Consider the following 24,896-nt stretch of genomic DNA (forward strand, 5'->3'; position numbering starts at 1 on the left):
CATGGGTTCCTGTTAAGTTTCTCAGGATCCACATAAGAGTGAAACCATATGGTATCTGTCTTTCTCTGTATGGCTTATTTCACTTAGCATCACACTCTCCAGTTCCATCCACGTTGCTACAAAAGGCCATATTTCATTTTTTCTCATTGCCACGTAGTATCCCATTGTGTATATAAACCACAATTTCTTTATCCATTCATCTAGGAATTTATCCAAGGGATACAGGAGTACTGATGCATAGGGCCACTTGTACCCCAATGTTCATAGCAGCACTCTCAACAATAGCCAAATTATGGAAGGAGCCTAAATGTCCATCAACCCCATGCCTTTTTAAATTATAAAGTAGATTTATCTCTAGCCTCCTTGAAATGTGAACATCATTCCAGTAGTATCCCTGGAGTAAATTTGTCTCTTGGATTTGTAATCTATTCTATCTTATATGAATTATGAATGCAAGTAAACTCCCAATTAATTCGGTAAATACACTACCTAGTCAGATTTTCCCAGTGGTCAGAATTATGAAATAGTATAATACACTTAAAATGATATTAGATATAATTTAAATCTTGCTTCAATTCTCAGAAGACTCCTTGAAGGTATGTGGTTATGCTTGTGTGTGTGTGTGTGTGTGTGTGTGTGTGTGTGTGTGTGTGTGAGAGAGAGATATGGACAGAGAATGAGTGTATGTGTATACACCTGGATTGCCTGCTATAGAAGATGAGCATTTCTGTGCTTAAAATCCTTTTGCTTTATGGAGTGAAATGTCATACCTTCCTCTAATTAATAAAAATGAGTAACAATTAGTAGAATTTCTTGTATATGACACAAAAATTAATATATTACGATTGTAAGCTCTAGCTTTAAAAAACTTGGCACTTGGGTCGCTCAGTCAGTTAAGCATCCAGCTCTTGATTTCAGCTCGGGTCATGATCTCAGAGTTCATGGAATCAAGCCCTGCACTGGGATCTGTGCTGACAGCATGGAGCCTGCTTGGGATTCTCTCTCCCCCTCTCTCTACCTCTCCCTCACTCTTTCTCTCAAAATAAACACATGAACTTAAAAAAGAAAAAAAAGAATACTAAGGGGTGCCTGGGTGGCTCAGTTGGTTGCACGGCCAACTTTGGCTCAGGTCATGATCTCATGGTTCCTGGGTTTGAGCCCTGTTGCGGGCTCTGTGCTGACAGCTCAGAGCCTAGAGCCTGCTTTGGATTCTGTGTATCCTTCTCTCTCTGCCTCTTCCGTTTGGTTCTGTCTCTGCCTGTCTCTCAAAAATGAATAAATGTTAAAAAAAAAAAATTAAAAGGGGAGAAATTTATAGAATATCATTTTTTTTTTGAGAGAGAGAGAGAAAGAGAATGTGTGCATGCATCAGTGGGGGAGGGACAGAGTGGGGGGGAGAGAGAATCCCAAGCAGGCTCCCAAGCAGTGCACAACCTGATACGGGGCTCGAACCCACAAACTGTGAGATCATGACTTGAGCCAAAATCAAGAGTTGGACGCCCAACCAACTGAACCACCAACCACTCCTAGAATATCATTTTTTTTGTTTATGTTGAGAGAGCAAGAGAGAAAACATGAGTGGGGGATGGGCAGAGAGAGAGAGGTAGTGCAGAGCCCAGTGCAGGTCTTGAACTCTTGAACCATGAGATCATGACCTGAGCCAAATCAGATGCATAACCAACTGAGCCACCCAGTTGGCCCTGGAATATAATTTTGAAGGACTAGGCAAATCATTGAGTTCTTTAAAGGTCTTTTTTTTTTCCCTTTCTTTCTTTCTTTCTTTCTTTCTTTCTTTCTTTCTTTCTTTCTTTCTTTCTTTCTCTCTCTCTCTCTCTCTCTCTCTCTCTCTCTCTCTCTCTCCCTCTCCCTCTCTCCCTCTCTCTCTCTCTCTCTCTCTCTCTCTCTCTCTCTCTCGACAGACAGATGGAGAGAGAGAATCTTAAGCAAGCTCCATGTCCAATGCAGGGTTTAGGGCTCCATCTCATGACCGTGAGATTATGACCTAACCAAAATCAAGAGTAGGTCAGTCAAACAACTAATCTACCTCGGGGTCCCACGTCTGTCTTTCTTACAAGATTATGCGTGTTTTCTGGGAAGTTAGGAATGAGGGTGTCAAACAAGAAAATGTATTAAAATTGCTGTGAGATTTGAAGTTGAAAATAAAATTGCTTTACAAGTATTATAGTGCATCTCAGAGGTGCAAAGGGATGATTATTTTCTTGTAGATACATTCCAATCCTTTGGACTTTTAATAAATTGTTTCTTATAATACCATTTAGGAAACTTGTTTATAAAGAGTTAAAAGGTAAGATTATGAGGTGTTGGGCTAAGACAGTAGTGGAAGGGATAGTTAGGAGAAGAAGAAAAGAAGATGTTAAGGAGGTAGACTTTTCTTACATGATTGGAGAGGTGCTATGCTATTTACTAGGATACCAGACATAATAAGGTCAGTTGTAGACAAGCTTATATTTGGGGTTCTTACAGGACTAGTAGGAAGAGAGGTACAGAAGATGGTTAGGAACTTAAATGTGGCACTCAGGAAAGAAGTCTGGATTGGAGAAATATTTTGATCAGTTGGAGCTGTAGGTGTAGATGAGAAGGCTTAGGGAGAGAGTGAGTAAATTGGGGAAAGGGCCTGGGGTAAAGCCTGGAGAGCACCAGCATTTAAAGTGGGACAGAGGGAGTGAAAAAGAAATGAACAGAGAGATAGAAAGAAATAGGACATAGTGGTGTCCTGGAAGCTGAGAGAGAACTGGGGCTTCAAGAAGAAAGAAGGCAAGTGATGTCACATTTCTCACTGGTTGCCTCTCTCTCAAGATTATAAACCATGTTCATTCCCTTTCTCAGTTGCAATGTTGTGAAAATGAGACCATGCGTTCCTTTCTTTATACATGTAGTGTGCAAAGTTAGCTATGAGTGGTTTATTCAAGTCTCTTCCTGTGGCTATGACATATAAACCTAGCAATCCTACTTTCTTCTGATCTCCAATTGCCAGTAATAATCACTTACTATTATAACTCTTCACAGTATGTGAAACCTAGCCATCAGCAGCCTCTCATCAGCATAACTAGCTTTATTCTTATGTGTTTATTTTCAGATTTCCCCTGCACTTCCTCTTTCAACCTTTCTGTTATACGTGTGAATTTTTTTCATCTCCCACCTGGAGATGCTGTGAAGTTTGCTGTCTCCTCTTACCCATGGATTTTATTAGCTACGTTTTCCTCTTTTCTGCTCTTATTCCTTATTCATCCTACCCTGTTCTTTTGTCACTGGCGCCTCCATTGCTGGTCTCTTGTTTCTCTTTCTCCTTTTTCCTGATGTATTATGTGTCAGTATCTAATACTCATTTTTGTATTTCTCATTATTTATCTTTAATATTTCTGTATCTTATTTCCAGGACTAGATTATTCATTAAAGGGAAATTAGGGAGGGCATCTTTACTTAGAATTTGTTTAGCCCAAAATCTTATATACAGGTATGCACATATACTGTTGATTAATTAATAGAGAAAAGAAGCTCCCCCAGAGCTCTGGGGACAAGGCATAAACAGAGCTCTCAGACTTCTTTTAGTTGGGTCTGCTGAACACACATAGGTGAGATAAGAAACTTATTGTAGAAGATATCCTCATTGTTTGAGTTTTCTTCCCCAGGTTTCCTTGCAGAAAAGATGTTTTTTCTTTACCCAAGTTAAGCTGTAAAGACCTCTATTTTTTTCATCAATTGGATTGAGATGTTGTTTAGGACTTGCATTAGGAACATTACGTATGTATCCCTGTGCAGTTTTTCTTTTCCAGATTAAAGAGATGTGGGGTTGTCATGTTTCTTTTCTAAGGCTAGTCGATTATTTAGGCTGAATGAAACTGTGTGACAGAAAGCTTAGTTTTGCCACACTGTGAACACCTTAACTGAGTGGGTGAGTTTAGTCACCTACTTTGTGACTTTGAATAGCTCTACAGTTAGCTTGGAAGGTTTTAGAGACAGGAATTGGGTCCTGTATTGTGTGTCTTGCCCATAGCACCAAACCATATGTATTATATGTGTTCAGGAAGCATTAATTAAATAGACGAATGAACTCATTAGTACATTGTTCTATTGTATTTATGTAAAGGTAAATTTTCTTTGCTTCACTTGTTTTCAACACACTTGATGAGAATTCTGTGGTTGTAATACCGCATCCTAAACATGTGAATCTGAGAACATGTATCTTTAGAACACAGAAACCAAGCTTTCTCTGAAGTGTGAACTTGAAACTTTAGGTGATGAATAGCTATTGTCTTCTTGAGAATACCTTTCTGCTTTTTCTTCTAGAATTGGCCTTTTCTCATCTTTCTTACATTTCCTTTCAAATAATCCTGTATTTCAATAAGCGCTTTTTGGAGAATGTTTTTAGCATTAATGTAAGTGGTTGTTCCACTTTAAGACTATAATTTGATTTAGCCCTTCTAAGTTGATAATCTACCATGTATGATGCTGCTGTTTTTGCTTACTGGTTATGTGGTTCTTTCTGGAATGATTTCTTTTTGAAAAAAAATTTCCTAGTTATTATAGGAAAATCACTGTGTCAATCACTCTCCTGTGATAAACATTTTGTTTATATGTGACATTGTCTACTTTAACTGATAATGACCAGTGGGTTCTCCAAGGGCCGAGTGATGTGAACTGGCACTCTCTAGTGTCCCTTACCTGCCTCTGACGACAAGGACCCATCACAATTAGATATTCTCAGGGGCCCTTTTGCTTCTGCTTAGAATCCCTTTCGTAAATTTTGTTAAGAAGCTTTGATTTTTCCTAAGTTTCCTGCATATAGTTTGTAAGTGTAAGTTGAGGGCAGTGTTACTATTCATAATAAAACTGTTTAGTATGTAGAGACTGTAAGCATGCAGACGTGGCATTAATGACCTCCTTACTTAATTTTTTTGTGTGTGACAATGCATTAATCTAACCATGTTTGTAGCTCCAGAGGAGAGGGAACAGATGGACGAAGCTTTTTGTTATGGATACTTACATAGTTTTCTAGGAACCTAAAGAATGGTTGTAGTGTTATGGGACATTTTGATTTTCCCTGATGATAGGATCCTGGTGAGAAAGTATTTAAGGTTTAGCAAAACCTTGAATATAGTAGATATATGATTCATATAATCTGGCTTTTTTTTTTTTTTTTAAATAACCTCTACACCTAACACGGGGCTCAAACTCACAACCCCTATATCAGGAGTCACATGCTTTTCCTGAGCCAGCCAGGTACCGCTATCTGGCTTTCTTTAAAGGGCTTTCTTCTTTCCTTTAGTGAGATTAGTCGCCTGGACCTGGGTCTGAGTGTGGAGGTATGGAACAAAGGACTGATCTGGGACACCATGGTGGGGACCGTGTGGATTGCACTGAAGACAGTTCGTCAGTCGGATGAGGTCAGTCAATGCATTGCCCATTTGGAGGTACATTTCTAGCCCGTGCTTATCTCCATTCTACCTCCATTCAGCTAATACTCATCCATGTATCCATGCATCTCAGATTGCTCTGTCCTCCACCCCCCCCCCCCCACTTCTAATTGGTGAGCACTATCCTGGGATCAGTCTCATTAAACTTCCTGAGCCTAGGTCCTGAACTCTGCTTTAATTCTTTAAGTCACTGGTTCCCAGGGAACTGGTTTTAGTCGTCCATCTTCCACATGTAAAAGAGTTTAAGGAATTACCATGCGTGGCAATTTTCATTCATACTGTCTCTATACATTATTTCCAAGACTAGTTTTCTACCTCATTTCTCCATAGACACACTCACTTTGAACCTAGGAGAATATGTATTGTATTCCTGTTTAGCTTTAACCTTGACAATGTTTTCTCTGGGAGTAGGGATAATACAGGTGTGCCTCTCTTTCCTAAATTCTTTTAGTTCTGGCTAAGTCTCTACTTCCCCAGGCAGACTAGAAGTTCATTTTTATTGTGGACCCAGTTCAGGTCTACTTTAACTAGCAATGTGAGTAGCTCTCTACTGATTAGAAGTGGTAACACATTTTAAGTGATACACTCATTAAAAATTGTGCAGATTAAATAATGATCTATGGATATGTTTGGTTTTTGAGTGTGGTACTCTGGACTTCTACCTGCAGTGGGCTTGCAGAGAGCTGAGCACAGTGAAAGCTTCCTTCCACCAAAGAAGGAGAATGGCAGCCACATGCAGCAGAGGCAGGTTGTGACGGTGGTGTGTTTGCCTCATCAGGATGTGAGTGGTCCTCAGGAGCTCTCCAACAAGGAAATTTAGAGAAAATACCAGCTCTTAAACCAGGAGGAGGAGAGCCATGAAAGGAGTAAAGTTTAATCTCAGATCTCTATTTTCTAGGAAGGGCCTGGAGAGTGGTCCACGTTGGAGGCAGAGACACTGATGAAAGATGATGAGATATGTGGAACTAAAAACCCAACTCCTCATAAGATTTTGCTTGATACAAGATTTGAGCTGCCTTTTGGTGAGTCTGTCAGATGAGACATTAAAAACCATTTAACACTTTTTAATGTATTATTAACCATTGTTTGCTTGTCTCATTACTGTATTTTTTGCCTTGTCTGCTATCTCTTTTGAGGGCATTCTGTCTTCTACCTTATTCCCTATAACATCTAGTCTAAGAATGGTGCAGACTCTAGAATGGTGCTCATTAAAGAATCCACAGTAAATGCACTAAGTTTTCTGTGACTGTTCACTTTAATGACTTAGGAAATATTTGCTTGTTCGAGAACATCAATGACTTATTCTTTTGACAATTTAACATACATTATTTTGAAGTGAATATATGCCTTATGATTTATCAATTTAAACATTGAAATAGCATTGATAGAAAAGCTATTTAAAAATAAATTTTAAGAGTGCCTGGGTGACTCGGGTGACTCACTTGATTTCGGCACAGGTCATGATCTTGCATTTTATGGGTGTGAGCCCCATGTTGGGCTCTGTGCTTCCAGCTCAGAGCCTCGAGCCTGCTTCAGATTCTGTGTCTCCCTCTCTCTCTGCCCCTCCCCTGCTCGTGTTCTGTCTCTCTCCCTCAAAAATAAATGTTAAAAAAAATACAAATAATTTTTAAAATAGGAAAAATACATGTTAATAGCAAAAAATAAGTTTTTTATATATACAGTTTTGCTGGGGAGTGGATTTCTGGGCTCCTCACACTGTCAGTCCATCCCTCATTGCGTTTTATTTAATTTATTCATTTTTATTTTAAGTAGGCTCCCTGCCCAATGTGGGGCTTGAACTGAGAACCCTGAGATCAAGGGTTGTATGCTCTGCAGACTGAACCAACCAGGTGCCCCTGACTCATTGTATTTTAAAGAGACCTTCTTCTCTTTCAACACTGCATCACGTATGTTGTCATTGGTGGCGGTGTACATTTCTGTCTAGATTTTGAGTTTCATGAGGGGTCTTGTGTACTTTTTTTTGGTAACTGTAGAGTTTGCTTGGCACATGAAATGTTTTTTTGAATAAATGTGAAGGTAAAATCTCAGATAAGTCTGTCTTTGATGTGAGTTAACGTGAATGTGCTAAGCTTGTGCCTCTGTAATAACCGCATTTGGGATACAGTATTAAAAGCTTAATAAAGAGTCCTTTTATTTTTATTTTTTTTAAAGATGTTTATTCATTTTGAGAGAGAGAGAGTGAAGAGAGAAGGGGAGGGAGAGAATGCGAAGTAGGCTTCACACTGTCAGTGCAGACTCCAACGTGGGGCTCAAACTCACAAAACTCTGAGATCATGACCTGAGCTGAAACTAAGAGTCTGAAGCTTAACCAGCTGAGCCACCCAGGCGCCCCTGAAGGGTCCTTCTAAGGAAGAATTTTAGCTTACAGAATACCATATTGTGGCAAAGGAATTTTCTTTTGGGTATTCAGAAACCTGTGAAATATTGTGTTCAGTTATGTACTATTATCTTTTAAAAATAGTAATATGTGGGGCGCTTGGGTGGTTCAGTTGGTTAAATGTCTGTTGATTTCAGCTCAGATCATGATCTCATGGTTCACGGGTTTAGGCCCCATTTTGGGCTCTGTGCTGACAGAGTGGGATTCCCTCTCTCCCTCTCTCTCTACCCCTCCCCTGTGTACTCTCTTTCTCTCTCTCTCTCTGAATAAACACAAAATACTAATGTGTTTTTTTATGATGTGGAAAGTTCAGAAAATACAGGTTTGCAAAAGGGACATTAAAATTTCTAATCTCTTTTTTACGTGTTGAGATGTTTCTTTTATTTTTTTATGCACATAATATAGTTTTTCCTATAAAATAGCACTGTATATATTACATTCTGACCTGTTTCACTAATTACATAAATAAATGCATATAAAATAAATGCTATTCCTTTATAATTTCCATGGTTGATTTTTTATTGTGTGAATACACAATGATAATAAAAGTAGCATTTGTTGACTAATTACTGTGTGTCAGTGGGTATATCACTAAGCATTTTTGCATATTTCCTCGTATAATATTCATTATTTAAATCCTTCGAGGTGGACCTAACTATTGTCTCCTTTTTAGAGATAAGGAAGCTGAGGCAGAGAGTATTTAAGTCTTTTGCCCAAGGTCACATAGCTAGTAAGTAGTAAAGCCAGAATTTAAACTCCACTGATTTGGCTTTGGAACCTGGGCTTTTAATTTAAACTATAATACATTTAACCATTCCTCTTGGTGGGTATTTTGATTTTTCAAAGTTTGTGCTATTATAAACAGTAGTGCAAGAAACATCCTTGTAGCTCTATGTTTTTTAAAAACTATCTTGTGGGTGAGGCAGTGCACAGTGGTTTAAAACTTACCTGTTGAAAATTGAGTCTTTGTCACAAATATGTTCTTTTACTTACAGACTACCATGATTAGTACTTTCTTGTGTATCTTTCCAGAGCTAGTCTTTGAATATATAAGTATATATATAAATGTCAACCTCTTTTAAAAATACAAATAGTAGGGGTCGCCTGGGTGGCTCAGTTGGTTAAGTGTCCAACTTCGGCTCAGGTCATGATCTTGTGTGGTTCGTGAGTTCAAGCTCCGCATCAGGCTATCTGCTAACAGCTCAAAGCCTGGAGCCTGCTTCGCATTCTGTCTCCCTCTCTCTCTGCCCCTTCCCTGCTCGCACTCTGTCTCTCTCTCTCTTTCTCTCTCAAAAGTAAATAAATATTTAAAAAAATAGGATTTTCTAACACATTTGCTACACCTTGCTGTTATCCACTTAACAATGTACCTTGGTGAATCATTCTACATCAGAACATATAAACAGCTCTTCCTCCCCTCTCATTTCTTTTTAACAAGTGTGGAGTACACCATTTTATGGATGAGGAAGAACTATATAAATTCGGTTGTAGATAACTTGAAGGTTTTATTATAAAACTTTAAAATGTTGCCACCAGTTGCTGAAGAGCTGTTTCAGGGGAAGGAGGTGAACGTTTGAACCAGAGGAACAAAGGAGAAAGGCCTGGATTTGATTTCTTCATGTGGACTACTGAAGAATATATCTATTTAAATGTCTCCAAAGTTGATCTGATCCATATATTGCCTACGTTTTCTGTTTTGTGTTAGATATACAGATGTACTTGATGTTTTTATTTTATTTTTTTAATTTATTTATTTTTTTGTTTTGAAGTTTATTTATTCTTGAGAGATAGAGACAGAGCATGAGCAGGGGAGGGGGAGAGGGGGGGAGACACAGAATTCGAAGCAGGCTCCAGGCTTTGAGCTGTCAGCACAGAGCCCAATGTGGGGCTCGAACCCACGAACTGCAAGATCATGACCTGAGCCGAAGCCAGACGCTTAATCGACTGAGCCACCCAGATGCCCCAATGTTTTTATTTTTATTATTATTTTTACTTAATGTTTTATTTTTTAAAGTTTATTTACTTTTTGAGAGAGAGAGAGAGAGAGAGAGAGAGAGAGAGAGAGTGTGCAAGTGGGGGAGAGGCAGAGAGAGAGGGAGACTGAGGATCGGAAGCATGCTGCCCACTGACAGCAGAGAGCGCAGTGCAGGGCTTGAACTCCTGAACCAGGAAATCATGACCTGAGCCGAAGTTGGTCGCTTAACCAACCGAGCCACCCAGATGCCCCTTACTGATGTTTTTAAGAGATTTTTTTTTTTTGGAAGTTGTCACAGTCTTAATTGATTGGTTAATTGGTCAGTTTTAAATATATAGAAATGAGGATATAACCTTATTTTTTCTTCTTTTTTAAAAAACTTTATTTTGAGAGACTGTGTGCACACACGGCAGGGGGGAGGGGCAGAGAGGGAAGGAGAGAATCTCAAGCATGCTGTGGGCTGTTAGCACACAGCCCAACTTGGAGCTTGATCCCACCAACCTCGAGATCATTACCTGAGCCAAAATCAAGAGTTGGTTGGCTGAGCCACCTAACCGACTAAGCCACCCAGGTGCCACTAGAGAGAGAATCTGAAGCAGCCTCCATGTACAGTGCAGAGCCTGAAGTGGAGCTTGATCCCTGACCCTGGGATCATGACCTAAGTAAAATCAAGAGTCAGATGCTCAACCAACTGAGCCACTTTGGCGCTTTTCCTCTTTTTTTGATAGTAGCCATCCTATTGGGTGTGAAGTGGGATCTTATTGTAGTCTTGATTTGTATTTTTCCTAATGATCAATAATGTTGAACATCTTTTCATGTGCTTATTGGTTATTTGTATATCATCTTTGGAGAAATGTCTATCAAGTCCTTTCTTGATTTTTGAATTGGGTTTTTGTTGTTCTTGAGTTTGAGTTCTCTATTCTGAGTGGTAATTCCTTATCAGATATATTTTGTAAATATTTTCTCTGTCTATGGGTTACCTTTTGATTCTGTTGATAGTGTCTTTTGATGCAGAATTTTTTTTTTTTTTTTTTTAATTTCATGAAGTCCATTTTGTCTGCTTTTTCTGTCATGGCTTGTACCTTTGGTGTCCTCTCCAAGAGATCATTGCCAAATCCAACATCACTCAGCTTTTGCCCTATATTTTCTTAGAATTTTATAGTTTTAGGTCTTCAGTTTAGGTCTTAATTCATTTTGAGTTAATTTTTTGTATGTGGTGTTAGGTAAATGCCCAACGTTCTTTTGCATGTGGATATCTAGTTTTCCCAGCACTATTTGTTGAAAGATGCTTTTCCCTATTGAGTGTTTTTTTTTTCTTTTAAGATTTTATTTAATCTCTATACCCAGCATGGGGCTCAAACTCACAACCCTGTGATCAAGAGTCACATGCTCTTCTGACCTAGCCAGCCAGGTACTCCTGTTATTGAATGTTCATGGTACCCTTGTCAAAAAATCATTTGACTATATTTTATTTCTGGGCTCCCTATTCTATTCCATTGTTCTATATGTCTGTGCCATGTTGTTTTGATTACTGTAGTTTTATAGTAAGTTTTGAAATTAGGAAATGTGAGTCCTCCAGTTTTGTTTTTCCTTTTCAAGATTGTTTTTGGCTATTTGGAGTTACTGGGATGCCCTATAAATTTTATTTATTTTTTTCCCTTATGAGTTTTAGAATGGGGTTTCCTATTTCTGCAAAAGAAATCATTGAGGTTTTGATAGTGATTGCATTCAATATGTAGATCACACTAGGTAGTATTGACATTTTGACAATAAGTCTTCTGATCCAGTGGGAATAATAGAATATTATTTTGTTTTCTGTGAAGATGCAAGATCATATTCATGTCAAGAACCAAGCCCACCAGTAAAATTGTCCATCACTTTCTACCTTGATTATTTGTTGGAATAAAGGATTATTGATGCATGATCAAATTATTAACCTCGTAATGTAATTTCTTCTTTTTCATGGTAGATATCCCAGAGGAGGAGGCCAGATACTGGACTTACAAATTGGAGCAAATCAATGTCTTGGGAGCTGACAGTGAGGTAGGAATTGCATTATTTACGTTACAGAGATGGGAGAATATTTCTTTTCTTTTCTTTTTTTTTTTTTTTAATTTTAGAAAGCGTAACTGGGGGAGAGGGACAAAAGGAGAAAGAGAGAATCTTAAGCAGGCTCCATACTCAGAATGGAGCCTAACATGGGGCTTGATCCCACAACCCTGGGATCGTGACCTGAAGTGAAATCAAGAATTGGATGCTCAACTGACTGAGCCACCCAGGCACCCTGGGAAAAATTTCTTTATAGGACACTTTATAGTTTGTCAAGGGAAGAGGACCCAAGAGCATGTTGAAGAATGAAAGAATTTAAGCTACGTTAAAGAAACAAGGAAGCTGGAAGATCATTGGACATTTAGAAGGATCTATCTCCCACTTTTTCTATTTTTCTCATTGTTCCCCATTAATGGCTGAGTTAGCACTAGTCTGGCTCTAGACTTTTTGGGTGGGAGCTTATACTAGGGAAACTGTTCTCTTGTTACAGAGATGAGCAGAAGGCATTTCTTTTGCTAATTTCCAGATGTTTGGCATACAGTTGACTCTTGAACAGCGTGAGTTTGAACTGTATGGGTCTAGTCATACACAGATTTTTTCTGATATAGTACTGTAAATGTAATGTGTAATAATGCAAACATATATGATTTTCTTAACATCTTTTTTCTCTAGTTTATTGTAAGAATACAGTATATAATACATATAACATACAAAACATGCATTGACTCCTTATCGGTAAGGCTCAACAGTAAGCTATTAGCAGTTAAATTTTGGGGGGAATCAAAAGTTATATGTGAACCTTTGCTTGTGTGGAAGGTCAATGTTCCTAATCCCCCATTGTTCAAGAGTCAACTGTTAAGGGTGCCTTGGTGGCTCAGTCGGTTAAGCATTCAACTTCGGCTTAGGTTGTGATCTCATAGTTTGTGAGTTCAAGCCCTGTGTTGGGCTCTGTGTTGACAGGAGCCTGCTTGGGATTCTCTCTCTTTGTCCCTCCCTCCCTCCCTCCCTCCCTCCCTCCCTCTCTCTCTTTCTCTCAAATAAAATTTAAAAAAGTCAACTGTAAATTGTTAGAAAAAGAAAATTGTGTAGAAAAAGAAAAAGGCTCATGGAACAAAGGGTAAAAGGGTTTTAAGGCAGAAATTCTTGATACTGTCCGATGTTAATGAGAACAAAGATGATGAGTAATGGAGCTGTCACATTTGGCAATTACTGACCAATATTTGTGGATTAGTTCAGGATTCCAAAATGAAGTGTTCCAAAATGAATATGTTCTTTTTAGGGATGCTTAGACTATTACATTGCTTGGCCTTGTCTTATCTCCAGAGATAACTCTGGTGCACAAAAGGAAACACAGACAACTCAGTCTGGGCCATCAGGAATGGGGGATGTTTTTGTTATTGCTCGTGGAGGAAAAAGATAAGATTTTCATTTTTGGACATTTTGGGCTGTTACAAAATTGGTCTGATTATAAGGTAGAATTTGGAATGCCAACAGATATTTCAATGGAAATGTCTGGTAAGCAACTTCATGAAAGAATGAAAGAATATGAAGCTCAGGGTGTTAGATAGGGTGAGGAGCTATTGGCATAGAGTTAGGATTCATGAACATAAAGGTAGCATTTGAAGTCCCAGGAATAGAAGAACTCACTCATGTAAAGTATGTAAAAAGTATTGTTAAAACTTTTTTATTATTTATTTTTGAGAGCGAGCGAGAGGGAGAGTGGGGTTGGGGGGAGTGCAGAGAGAGAGGGAGACACAGAATCTGAAGCAGGCTCCAAGCTCTGAGCTATCAACACCGAGCCCATTGTGGGATTTGAACCACGCACAGACCGTGAGATCATGACCTGAGCCCAAGTGGGATGCTTAACCGACTGAGCCATCCAGGTGCCTCTGTGAAAATTATTGAAGAATAACAAGGGGGAACATCAAATATAGAATATGGAAAAACAAGAGATGGAGAAGGAACTGAAGAGAGCAAGTAGAAAAAGAAAAAGGCTCATGGAACAAAGGGTAAAAGGGTTTTAAGGCAGAAATTCTTGATACTGTCCGATGTTAATGAGAACAAAGATGATGAGTAATGGAGCTGTCACATTTGGCAATTACTGACCAATATTTGTGGATTAGTTCAGGATTCCAAAATGAAGTGTTTTGATGAGTGTATTAGTTTCCTAGGGCCTCCATAGCAAAGTGCTATTAACTAGGTGGCTTACAAAAACAGAAATTTATCCTCTCAATTCTGAAGGCTAGAATTCTGAAATGAAGCTATTGGCAGGGTCAGTTCCCTGCTGGACGTTCTGAGGAACTGTTCCATGACTCTCTTCTGCCTTCTGGTGGTTTTCAGTAGTTCTTGCTGTTCCTTGGTTTGAAGACACATTGTTCAAATTTCTGCCTTTTGCCACTACCTCCCTGTGTGTCTCTGTGTCTCCTCACAATGTGTTCTCTTTGTGTGTCTCTGTCCAAATTTACATTTATCTTGTAAGGGCAATAGTCACTGAACTAATTTGATTACATCTGCAGGACCCCATTTACAAATAAGGTCACATGCATAGGTACTGGGGATTAGGACTTCAACATATTGTTTTGAGGAACACAGTTCAACCCGCAGTGAGTTAAATCACAGGTGAGAAAATGGAATTTGTGACAAGTGTCAGGGTTTTTTCTTAATTCATCTGAATCCTCTGTAGGCTGCCTACTATTTGGACTATATAATTCTTCTTATGCCCCAGCCAGTACCTCAACTTTTCTCTGTTAAAAGTTCCAATCTTTCTTCTCTCCTTGATACATGCCAAATCCACTCTTTTTCTCACTTTACCCTTTGTATTTTTTTGTTTTCCCATAGCCTGGGTGTAGAGTGGTATACATTTTCCAAACTCCTATCTTCTTTGTTTACTTAGTAAAGAAACAGATGGCTGGGCACCTGGCTGGCTCAGTTGGTAGAGCATGTGAGTCCTGATTTCAAGGTCATGAGTTCAAGTTCCATACTGGGTGTAGAAATTACTTAAAAATAAAATCTGGAAAAACCAAAACATTGTGCTTTTGATTTTATAGGTTTTGCTGTGTGTCACTAGGCAGAATCAGATGAAGAGGTTAAAACAATAAAAAACCAAATGTAACTTCAGCAAATAGGGAGGAATTTTATAAGTTCTAAAAATGGTGGTTCTTGGCCTGTGGTTCTCAACTTCCTTTAAGATTTTTGCTTTTTGTTTCTATTCTAGGATTTGGAGTTCACTAAGTTTACTTCTTTCATCCCTCCCTATATCACCTGTTGTTAATGTTTTTAATAACTATTAAAATATAGTTCATAAAGCTCACACATTTAAAGTATAAAATTTAGTATATTCAGAGTTGTACATCCTTAGAACATTTGCATTACCCCGTAAAGAAATCCTATGCGCTTAGCCATCATACTCCCAATTCTCTCATCCTCCTTAGTCCTAGGCAAATATTTACTTTCTATCTCTATACATTGACTTATTGTGGACATTTCATATAATGGAATTATACAATATGTGGTTCTTTATGATTTTCTTCTTTCACTTAGCATAATATTTTCAAAATTTCTTCCATGTTGTGGCATGTACACACTACTTCATTCTGTTTCATTGTCAAATAATATTCCATTGTATGGTTATACTACCTTTCATCCATTTATCAGTTGGTAGACAATTAGATTATTTCTACTGTTGTGGATAATGCTGCTATTAACATTGATGTACAAGTTTTTGTTTGGACATAGGTTTTCTCTTGGGTATACACTTGGGAGTAGAATTGCTGGATCAGATGGTAACAATGATTAACTGTTTTAGAAATTGCCATACTTTTTCCCAAAGTGGCTGTACCATTGTACATTCCTACCAGCAGTGTATAAGGGTTCCGTTTTCTCCACATTCTCACTAACACTTGTTGAATATGGCCATCCTAGTAAATGTGAAGTGCTATCTTATTGTGATTGCTACTTTATTTAAAAATTTTGTTATTGAAATTTCCTAACATGAAAAGTAAGTAGAATTATTCCTCTTTTTTTGCTGTAGTGTTTTAAGACCAATCTCAGACATCATCTTGTCTCACTCACAAATATGTGAATATTTGTACATCTTTAATAGATAATGCCTTTTTTTATGTAGATGAAAAAAACCACATACCCTTCATCACATTTAACAATAATTTGTTTTTTAATGTTTTTATTTATTTTTGAGACAGAGAGAGACAGCATGAGCAGGGGAGGGGCAGAGAGAGAGGGAGACACAGAATCCGAGTAGGCTCCAGGCTCTGAGCTGTCAGCACAGAGCCCGACACGGGGCTCGAACTCAGACTGTGAGATCATTACCTGAGCTGAAGTCGAACGCTTAACCGATTGAGCCACCCAGGCGCCCCTAACAATAATCTCTTAATGTCATGTCCCACCTAGTAAGTTCAGATTTCCATTATTGTCTCAAAGATATATTTTCACAGTTGATTTGTTCAGTTCAGGAGATCCAAACACGTTGTTCACATTTGGTTATTATGTCTAGTAAATAATTTTTATTCTGTAACTTTCCCCTACCCTCATTTGTTTTATAGAATCCTGCATATTCTGGATTTGGCTGATTATATCCCCAGGGTTTTATTTACCATGTTCCTCTATCTCTGTTCTTTTAAACTAAAAATTATATCTAATAGTTCGAGGATTAGATTGAGACTTAGACTGAAGTTCTTTTTCGGTAGGGAGATGGTGTCTCATCTCACTTTAGTGATATTAAAATTCAGCAGTGGAGAGGCACTTACTACTTGCAGTTACTTTCACAATAAACATCATACATGTGAAAAAAATTCAACAGTGGGTTCAACTGGTGTCAGCCAGTTTTATCCATAATAAAGCTTTCCCACCAGTCTTTCCACTTGGTTTTAGCAGCAGATAATTATTATTTAATTAGGGCTTGTAAAATGATGATTTTCTAATTATATTACCCCTCCAACCTTTATTTACTATGATTTGTCTGTGAAAAAGGACTTTCTCTTACAGCTCTTTCGTTCACTTGTAATAAAATCTGTACAAGAAAAACATTCTCTTTTGTTAAGTTTCTTTTTAAAAAAATGTTTTGTTTTGTTTTTTTTACTTTTTGAGAGAGAGGGAGAGAGACAGCGTGCACGCGTGGGAGAGGCAGAGAGAGGGAGACACAGAATCCAAATCAGGTTCCAGGCCCTGAGCTGTCAGCATAGAGCCCGATGTGGGGCTCAAACTCATGAACTGTGAGATGGTGATGCGAGCTGAAGTTGGGTCGGATATTCAACTGAGCCACCAAGGTGCCCCTCAGTTTTCAAAATAACAGGAAACTTCTCCAGGCAATGAATGTGTTCTCTTTTTTTTAGTAGTGTATCATTATGAATTTATGGGTTTTGATATTATTGATTTGTTTCAATCCATTACAGTCATTATTCTTTTTGATACTAGAATCATCTGCTCTTTCATTAGTGGTATCTCCTTCATGTTGGCTCCTGTGTACTTTTTTCTGTTTTTATCATGGAAAAATTTTAAGGAGACTTAAAAGTAGAGGGAATAATAAAATGAAACCAGTACACATATTCCCAAGATTCAGTAATTATCAAGATCTTGTCATATCATTTAAAAAACACAGTGTAGAGTCTTCTTAATTCTCCGGTGTGTATTTAACAGTTCCCATCCACTGGAACCCGTTGGGTCAGAAGTACTAAGTCAAGACTGGCTTAGGGATCTACCACTTGACAGAGTTGGATTGTACCACTATTACTTTTCCTCCTCACGGACCATTAGGTTTTCACTATTATAAACGTATGCTGCAGGGAAGATCTTTGAGCCTTATTTCTGTATGTTTATGAATGAGGATTCTTTGGATATATATACCCAGGAAGTAGAATTGCTTGGTTGTGGGATATGCTCTGTTCAGCCTTACTAGATATTGCTCAATTGTTCTCCAAAATAATTGTACCAATTTATATTACATTTCCTGCTGCTTTGTATACTTACTGATACTTGCTACTACCAGATTAAAAGTATTTGCTAATCTAATGAGTGTAGAGTATTATTGTTTTAATTTGCATTTGTCTGTTTATTGGTGACATGCAGTCATTTATTCAACAAATAACTTACCAAACACTAAATGCCAGTCACTGTTTTTAGATGTTTGGTAAACACCAGAGGTTGAACAAAGATCCCTGTTCTTTTTTTTTTTTTTTTCATTTCTCATACTTTCTTTGTCTTTATTCTTTTTTTTTTTATTTTTTTTTATTTTTTTAATATGAAATTTATTGACAAATTGGTTTCCATACAACACCCAGTGCTCATCCCAAAAGGTGCCCTCCTCAATACCCATCACCCACCCTCTCCTCCCTCCCACCCCCCATCAACCCTCAGTTTGTTCTCAGTTTTTAACAGTCTCTTATGCTTTGGCTCTCTCCCACTCTAACCTCTTTTTTTTTTTTTTATCCTTCCCCTCCCCCATGGGTTCCTGTTAAGTTTCTCAGGGTCCACATAAGAGTGAAACCATATGGTATCTGTCTTTCTCTGTATGGCTTATTTCACTTAGCATCACACTCTCCAGTTCCATCCACGTTGCTACAAAAGGCCATATTTCATTTTTTCTCATTGTCACGTAATATTCCATTGTGTATATAAACCACAATTTCTTTATCCATTCATCAGTTGATGGACATTTAGGCTCTTTCCATAACAATAGCCAAATTATGCAAAGATCCCTGTTCTGATAGATCAAATAGGAGGAGATAGACAATAAGCAGGAAATGTAATAAATACAGTAAGTATTAAAGTGTTAGAAGTGCTGTAGTGAGGAACCTATTTTCTTCATGTTGATTTTGCATTTCTTTTGTTAGTATCTATTTCTAATCATTGTGAATGGCATATTTAAAAATTACATTTTCTAATAGTTCTTTGCTGTTATAAGATAGTGCTTTGTTCATATTTTTAGTATTCATCTTATACAGCAACTTTTAAAACTTTATTTTAATTCCAGTGTGATTAACATACAGCATTATGTTAGCCTCAGGGGTACAATATAGTGATTGAACAATTCTGTGTATTACTCAGTTCTCATCACGATAAATGTACATCTTAATCCCCTTCACCTAGTTCACCCCCCCTCACCTCCCCTTCTGGTAACCACCCATTTTCTATATTTAAGAGTCTGTTTTTTTTTTTGTTGTTGTTTTTTGTTTTGGTCTCTTGTTGTTTGCTTCTTAAATTCCACATATGATTGAAATTATATGGTATTTGTCTTTGACTTATTTCACTTAGCATTATATTCTGTAGCTCCATCCATGTTGTTCCAAATGACAAGATTTCATTCTTTTTTGTGGCTAATTAACGTTGCAATGTAAATATATACCACATCTTCTTTATCCATTCATCAATAATGGACACTTAGGTTACTTCCATAATTTGGCTGTTGTCAATAATGTCGCTATAAACGTAGGAGTGCATATATCCTTTTGAATTAGTGTTTTTGCACTCTTTGGGTAAATACTGAGTAGTGAAATTACTGGGTCATATGGTAGTTCTGTTTTTAGCTTTTTGGAGAGCCTCTATACTGTATTCCACAGTGGTTATACCAGTTTGCATTCTCACCAACAGTGCACAAGGGTTTCTTTTTCTCTACATCATCACCAACACTTGTTGTGTCTTGTCTTTTTGGTTTTAGCCATTCTGACAGGTGTGAGGTGATATCTCATTGTGGTTTTGATTTGCATTTCCTTGATGATGCTCAAGTGATGTTGAGTATTTTTTCATGTGTCTGTTGGCCATCTTTATATTGTCTTTTTTGTTTGTTTTGAAATTTGAACTTTATTTTTATTTTTAATTTATTGTCAAGTTAGCTAACATGTAGTGTAGTCTTGGCTTTAGGAGTAGATTCCCATGATTCATCTCTTTTCTACAGCACCCAGTGCTCATCCCAACAAGTGTCCTCCTCAATGCCCATCACCCATTTTCCCCAACCCTCCATCCCTATCAACTCTCAGTTCTCTGTATTTAAGAGTCTCCTATGGTTTGCCTCCCTCTCTGTTTGTAACTTATTTTTCCTTCCCTTCCCCTATGGTCTTCTGTCAAGTTTCTCAAATTCCACATCTGAGTAAATTTGTATATTTGTCTTTCTCTGACTGACTTATTTCACTTAGCATAATGCCCTCCAGTTCCATCCACGTTGTTGTAAATGGCAAGATTTCATTCTTTTTCATTGCCGAGTGGTATTCTATTGTATATATATACCACGTCTTCTTTATCCATTTATCAATTGATGGACATTTGGGCTCTTCCATAATTTGGCTGTTGTTGATAGTGCTGCTATAAACATTGGGGTACATGTGTCCCCACGAATCAGCACTCCTCTTTCCTTTGGGTAAATTCCTAGTAGTGCTATTGCTGGGTCATAGGGTAATCCTATTTTTAATTTTTTGAGGAACTTTCATATTGTTCTCCAGAGTGGCTGCACCAGTTTGCATTTCCACCAACAGTGTAAGAGGGTTCCCCTTTCTCCACATCTTCTGCTTTTGGATGAAATGTTTTGAATATATCTGTTAAGTCCATCTGGTCCAATGTGTCGTTTGGAACCATTGTTTCCTTATTGATCTTCTGCCTAGATGATATGTCCATTGATGTAAGTGGACTATTAAAGTCCCCTACAGTGATGGTATTATTATCCATACATTTATTTATGTTTGTGATTAATTGATTTATATATTTGGGTGTTTCCACGTTGGGGGCATAAACATTTACAATTGTTAGCTCTTGTTGATGGATAGTCCCCTTAATTACAATAGAATGCCCTTCTTCTTCTTCTCTTATAGTCTTTGGTTTAAAATCTAGTTTGTCTGATACAAGTATGGCTACTCTGGCTTTCTTTAGACAGCCATTAGCATGATAGATGGTTTTCCATTGCCTCATTTTTTTTTAACTTTTAATTTTTTAAAAAAATTAATTTATTTTTTAATTTACATCCAAGTTAGCATATAGTGCAACAGTGATTTCAGGAGTAGATTCCTTAATGCACCTTACCCATTTAGCCCATCCCCCTTCCCACAACCTCTCCAGCAACCTTCTGTTTGTTCTCTATATTTAAGAGTCTCTTGGGATGCCTGGGTGGCTCAGTCTGTTAAGCATCCAACTTGAGCTCAGGTCATGATCTCATGGTTCATGAGTTTGAGCCCACATCCGGTTCTGTGCTGAGAGCTCAGAGCCTGGAGCCTGCTTTGGATTTTGTGTCTCCCTCTCTCTCTGCCCCTCCCCCACTCAGTCTCTCTCTGTTTTTCAAAAATGAATAAATGTTAAAAAAAAAAAGTCTCACGTTTTGTCTCCCTCCCTGTTTTTATATTATTTTTACTTCCCTTCCCTTATGCTCATGTTTTGTATCTTAAATTCCTCATATGAGTGAAATCATATGATATTTGTGTTTCTCTGACTAATTTAGCTTAGCGTAATACCCTCTAGTTCCATCCACATAGTTGCAAATGGCAAGATTTTATTCTTTTTAATCACCAGGTAGTATTCCATTATATATCTGTATCTATATATATATCTATCTATATATATATATAGATAGATATATATATATATCACATCTTCTTTATCCATTCATGCGTCAACCATCCCCTCACTTTCAATCTGCAGGTGTCCTCAGGTCTAAAATGAATCTCTTGTAGGCAGCCTATAGATGGATCTTGTTTTTATATCCATTTTCATACCCTGTGTCTTTTGACTGGGGCATTTAGTCCATTTACATTCAGAGTGGTTATTGAAAGATGGGGTTTAATGTCATTGTGTTATCGATAGATTCTTGCTTGTGGTGATGTCTCTGGTTCTTTGTAGTCTTTGCTGCTTTCCACTCCCAGAGCCTCCCTTAGGATCTCCTGCAGGGCTGGTTTAGTGGTCATGACCTCCTTTAGTTTTTGTTTGTCTGGAAAAGCCTTTATCTTTCCTTCTATTCTGAATGACAGTCTTGCTGGATAAAGGATTCTTGACTGCATATTTTTCCTATTCAGCACATTGAATATTTCCTGCCACTCCCTTCTGGCCTGCCAAATTTCAGTGGACAGGTCTGCTACTACCTTTATGTATCTACTCTTGTTGGTTAAGGCCCATTTGTCCCTAGCTACTTTCAGGATTCTCTTTATCTCTGCATTTTGCCAGTTTCACTATTATATGTCGTGGTATTGACCTGTTTTTGTTGATTTTGAAGGGAGTTCTCTTTGCCTCCTGAACTTGGATGTCTGTTTCCTTCCCCAGATTAGGGAAGTTCTCAGTTGTAATTTGTTCAAATAAACCTTCTGCCCCTTTCTCTGTCTCTTCTTTTTCTGGAACTTCTATGATATGGATATTATTTTGTTTCATTGAATCACTTAGGTCTCTAAGTCTCCCCTTGTGGACTAGTAATTTATTTTCCCTCTTTTTTTTTCAGCTTCATCATTTTCCATAATTTCATCTTCTATTTCATCTATTCTCTCCTCTGCTTCTTCCGTCCACGTCACTGCATCTAGTTTATTTTGCATCTCATTTACAACATTTCTTAATTCATCATTATGACTATTTCTTAGGTCTTTGATCTCTGCAGCAATTAGATTCTCTTCTGTCTTCTATGCTATTTTCAAGCCCAGCTATTAGTCTTATGACTATTATTCTAAATTCTTGTTCAGATATATCTGTTTTGAGCAATTCACTGGCTGTCATTTCTTCCTGGAATTTCTTTTGAGGAGAATTCTTCCATTTAATCATTTTGGCTAGGTTTCTGTCTTTTATGTTTTAACAGTTTGTTGTGTGTCCTGCACCTGTAAGTACTACAATATTAAAAAGCTTTGGTTCCAAGAAAGTTGCACACTCCTGAAAACTCTGATGTTTAGTCCCTAAGGCTGTTTGCAAAGTAGAAACTAGCTTTCTCCATATTTTTCATTCCCTAGTCTGTGGTCCAGAGTGGTTTTTCTCTTGTCCAAATACAATACTACAGTTCCACAGCCTCTCTTTTTCTTCCTTTTGTCACTCTGCAGAAGGGGTTCCCCCCACTCTGTTCCTATGCTGCCGGTTTTCTCTCTCCAAATTAGCAAACATGCACCTCAGTCCCACCAAGCTGTCTTCCTCCACCTGAGTCTGTTCTCCAGGGAGGGTCCAAGTCAGGCCTGGGGGCTCCACTCAGCTACTATATGTCATCTTTGGAGAAATGTCTGTTGGTACTTTTTCCCCAGTTTTTAATTGATTTTTTTTTTTTTTTGGTGTTGAGGTGTAGAAGTTCTTTATATGTTTTACATACTCACCTCTTACTGAATACATCATTTGCAAATATCTTCTCTTATTCAATAGGTTCATTTTGTTTTGTTGATTCTTTCCTTTGCTGTGTAGAAGCTTTTTATTATTTTTATTTTTAAAAAATATTATTTTTTTAAAATAAGCTCTTCGAACTCATGACCTCAGGGTCAAGAGTTGCATGCTCTAGCAACTGAGCCAGCCAGGTGCCCCAGAAGCTTTTTATTTTGGTGTAGTCCTAATAGTTTATTTTTTCAGCAACTGGTAATAGTTGTACTAGTTTAGAGATTCTCTTAGATTTTTCTATGTAACCAGTTTTGACATCTTTGAATAATAATACTTTTTAATCACTTTCTAATTCTTTATTTTTTAAAGTGTTTGAAATTTTATACATATTTTTATTAACAGAGTTTATTTTTTTACAGGAGTTGTAGATTTATGGATATACTGAACATACAATACAGGGAGTTTTCTTATCACCTCTTCTCCACCCCCTCCCTGAAGTTTCCTGTTATTAACACATACATTAGTATGGTACATTTGTTACAATTAATGAACCAATTCTGATATGTTATTATAAACTTAAAAGTTAATGTTTTATTTATATTTATTAACTAAAAATAACATGAAAAAGCCACATTTTTTCCAGGTTTGCTTAGTGTTTACCTCAATGCCTTTTCTGTTTCAAGAGCCCATCCAGGACACTGTGTTAAATTCAATTATCATGTCTCCTTAGGCTGCTCTTGTCTGGGTCATTTTCTCAGACTTTGCTTGTTTTTGATGCTCCCTTATTTTAAAAAGTTTATTGCATAAAGCATCCAGTGTAGTATATTTTTTTTTAAGTTTATTTATATTGAGAGAGAGCATGTGTGTAAGTGGGGAGGGGCAGGGGGGTGGGGAGAGAATCCCAAGCAGTTTCCGCGCTGTCCTGGTAGAACCTAATATAGGTCTCAATCTCATGAACTGTGAGATCATGACCTGAGCTCAAGTCAGGAGTTGGATGGTTAACCGATTGATCCACCCAGGTGCTCTCAGTATAATTTTTAATAGTTGTAGTGAAAGTGGGGAGCCTTGTCTTTTTCCTGACCATAAGCAGAATACTTCTTAAGTCCTGAAGTATGATGTTTGCCCTAATGTTTGATAGGTACTTTATCAAATTGAGATAATTCTATGTTTTTATTGTCTACGAATTTTTGTCATGAAAATATAAGTCTTTTCTGCATCCATTAGACCACAAATTTTTCTTTAATCTGTTTATCATGGTGAATTATTGTAGTGAATTAATAGGTTTTCAGATATTGAACCGTCCTTGCATTTAAAGCCTACCTGGTCATGATGTATGGCCATTTATATACCAACATACATGCATATGCATATATGTACATACATATTTACATATAAATTTACAACAGTTACATATTATGGATAAATAATATGTGATGGATTTGGTTTAGTAATCTCTTTAGAATTTTTCCATGTATATTCATAACGAGATTGGATATAATTTTCTAGAACTGTGTTTTTTTTTTAAATTCTGCCCCCAACATGGGGCTCAAACTCATGGCCCCCAGATGAAGAGTTGCATGCTCTACTGACTGAGCCAGCCAGGTGCCCCTCTGGTTTTTGTTTTGTTTTTGTACATAGGTATGATAGATTTTTCCTTAGTTCTCTTAATATTATCATTAAGTAGACTTCACGCCCAGCCTAGAGCCCATCATGGGGCCTAAACTCACTGCTCTGAGATCAAGACCTGAGCTAAGACCAAAACTCAGGCACTCAATTG

At 37.6% G+C, this 24,896-nt stretch overlaps 1 protein-coding gene across 7 annotated transcripts in view; it reads left to right on the forward strand.

Moving 5' to 3' along the window:
• Window positions 1-24,896, forward strand: part of UNC13B (unc-13 homolog B) — a 253,420-nt gene that overhangs the window by 92,761 nt on the left and 135,763 nt on the right. For all 7 annotated transcript variants that reach the window (XM_045042889.1, XM_019816150.2, XM_019816151.2 and 4 more), the window contains exons 4-6: window positions 5,288-5,405; window positions 6,334-6,457; window positions 11,778-11,851. In XM_045042889.1, the coding sequence (XP_044898824.1) occupies window positions 5,288-5,405; window positions 6,334-6,457; window positions 11,778-11,851 (316 nt within the window). The remainder of the gene's footprint in view (window positions 1-5,287; window positions 5,406-6,333; window positions 6,458-11,777; window positions 11,852-24,896) is intronic.

The sequence above is a fragment of the Felis catus genome, chromosome D4 (genome assembly GCF_018350175.1).
Source record: "Felis catus isolate Fca126 chromosome D4, F.catus_Fca126_mat1.0, whole genome shotgun sequence".
Classification (NCBI taxonomy): domain Eukaryota; kingdom Metazoa; phylum Chordata; class Mammalia; order Carnivora; family Felidae; genus Felis; species Felis catus.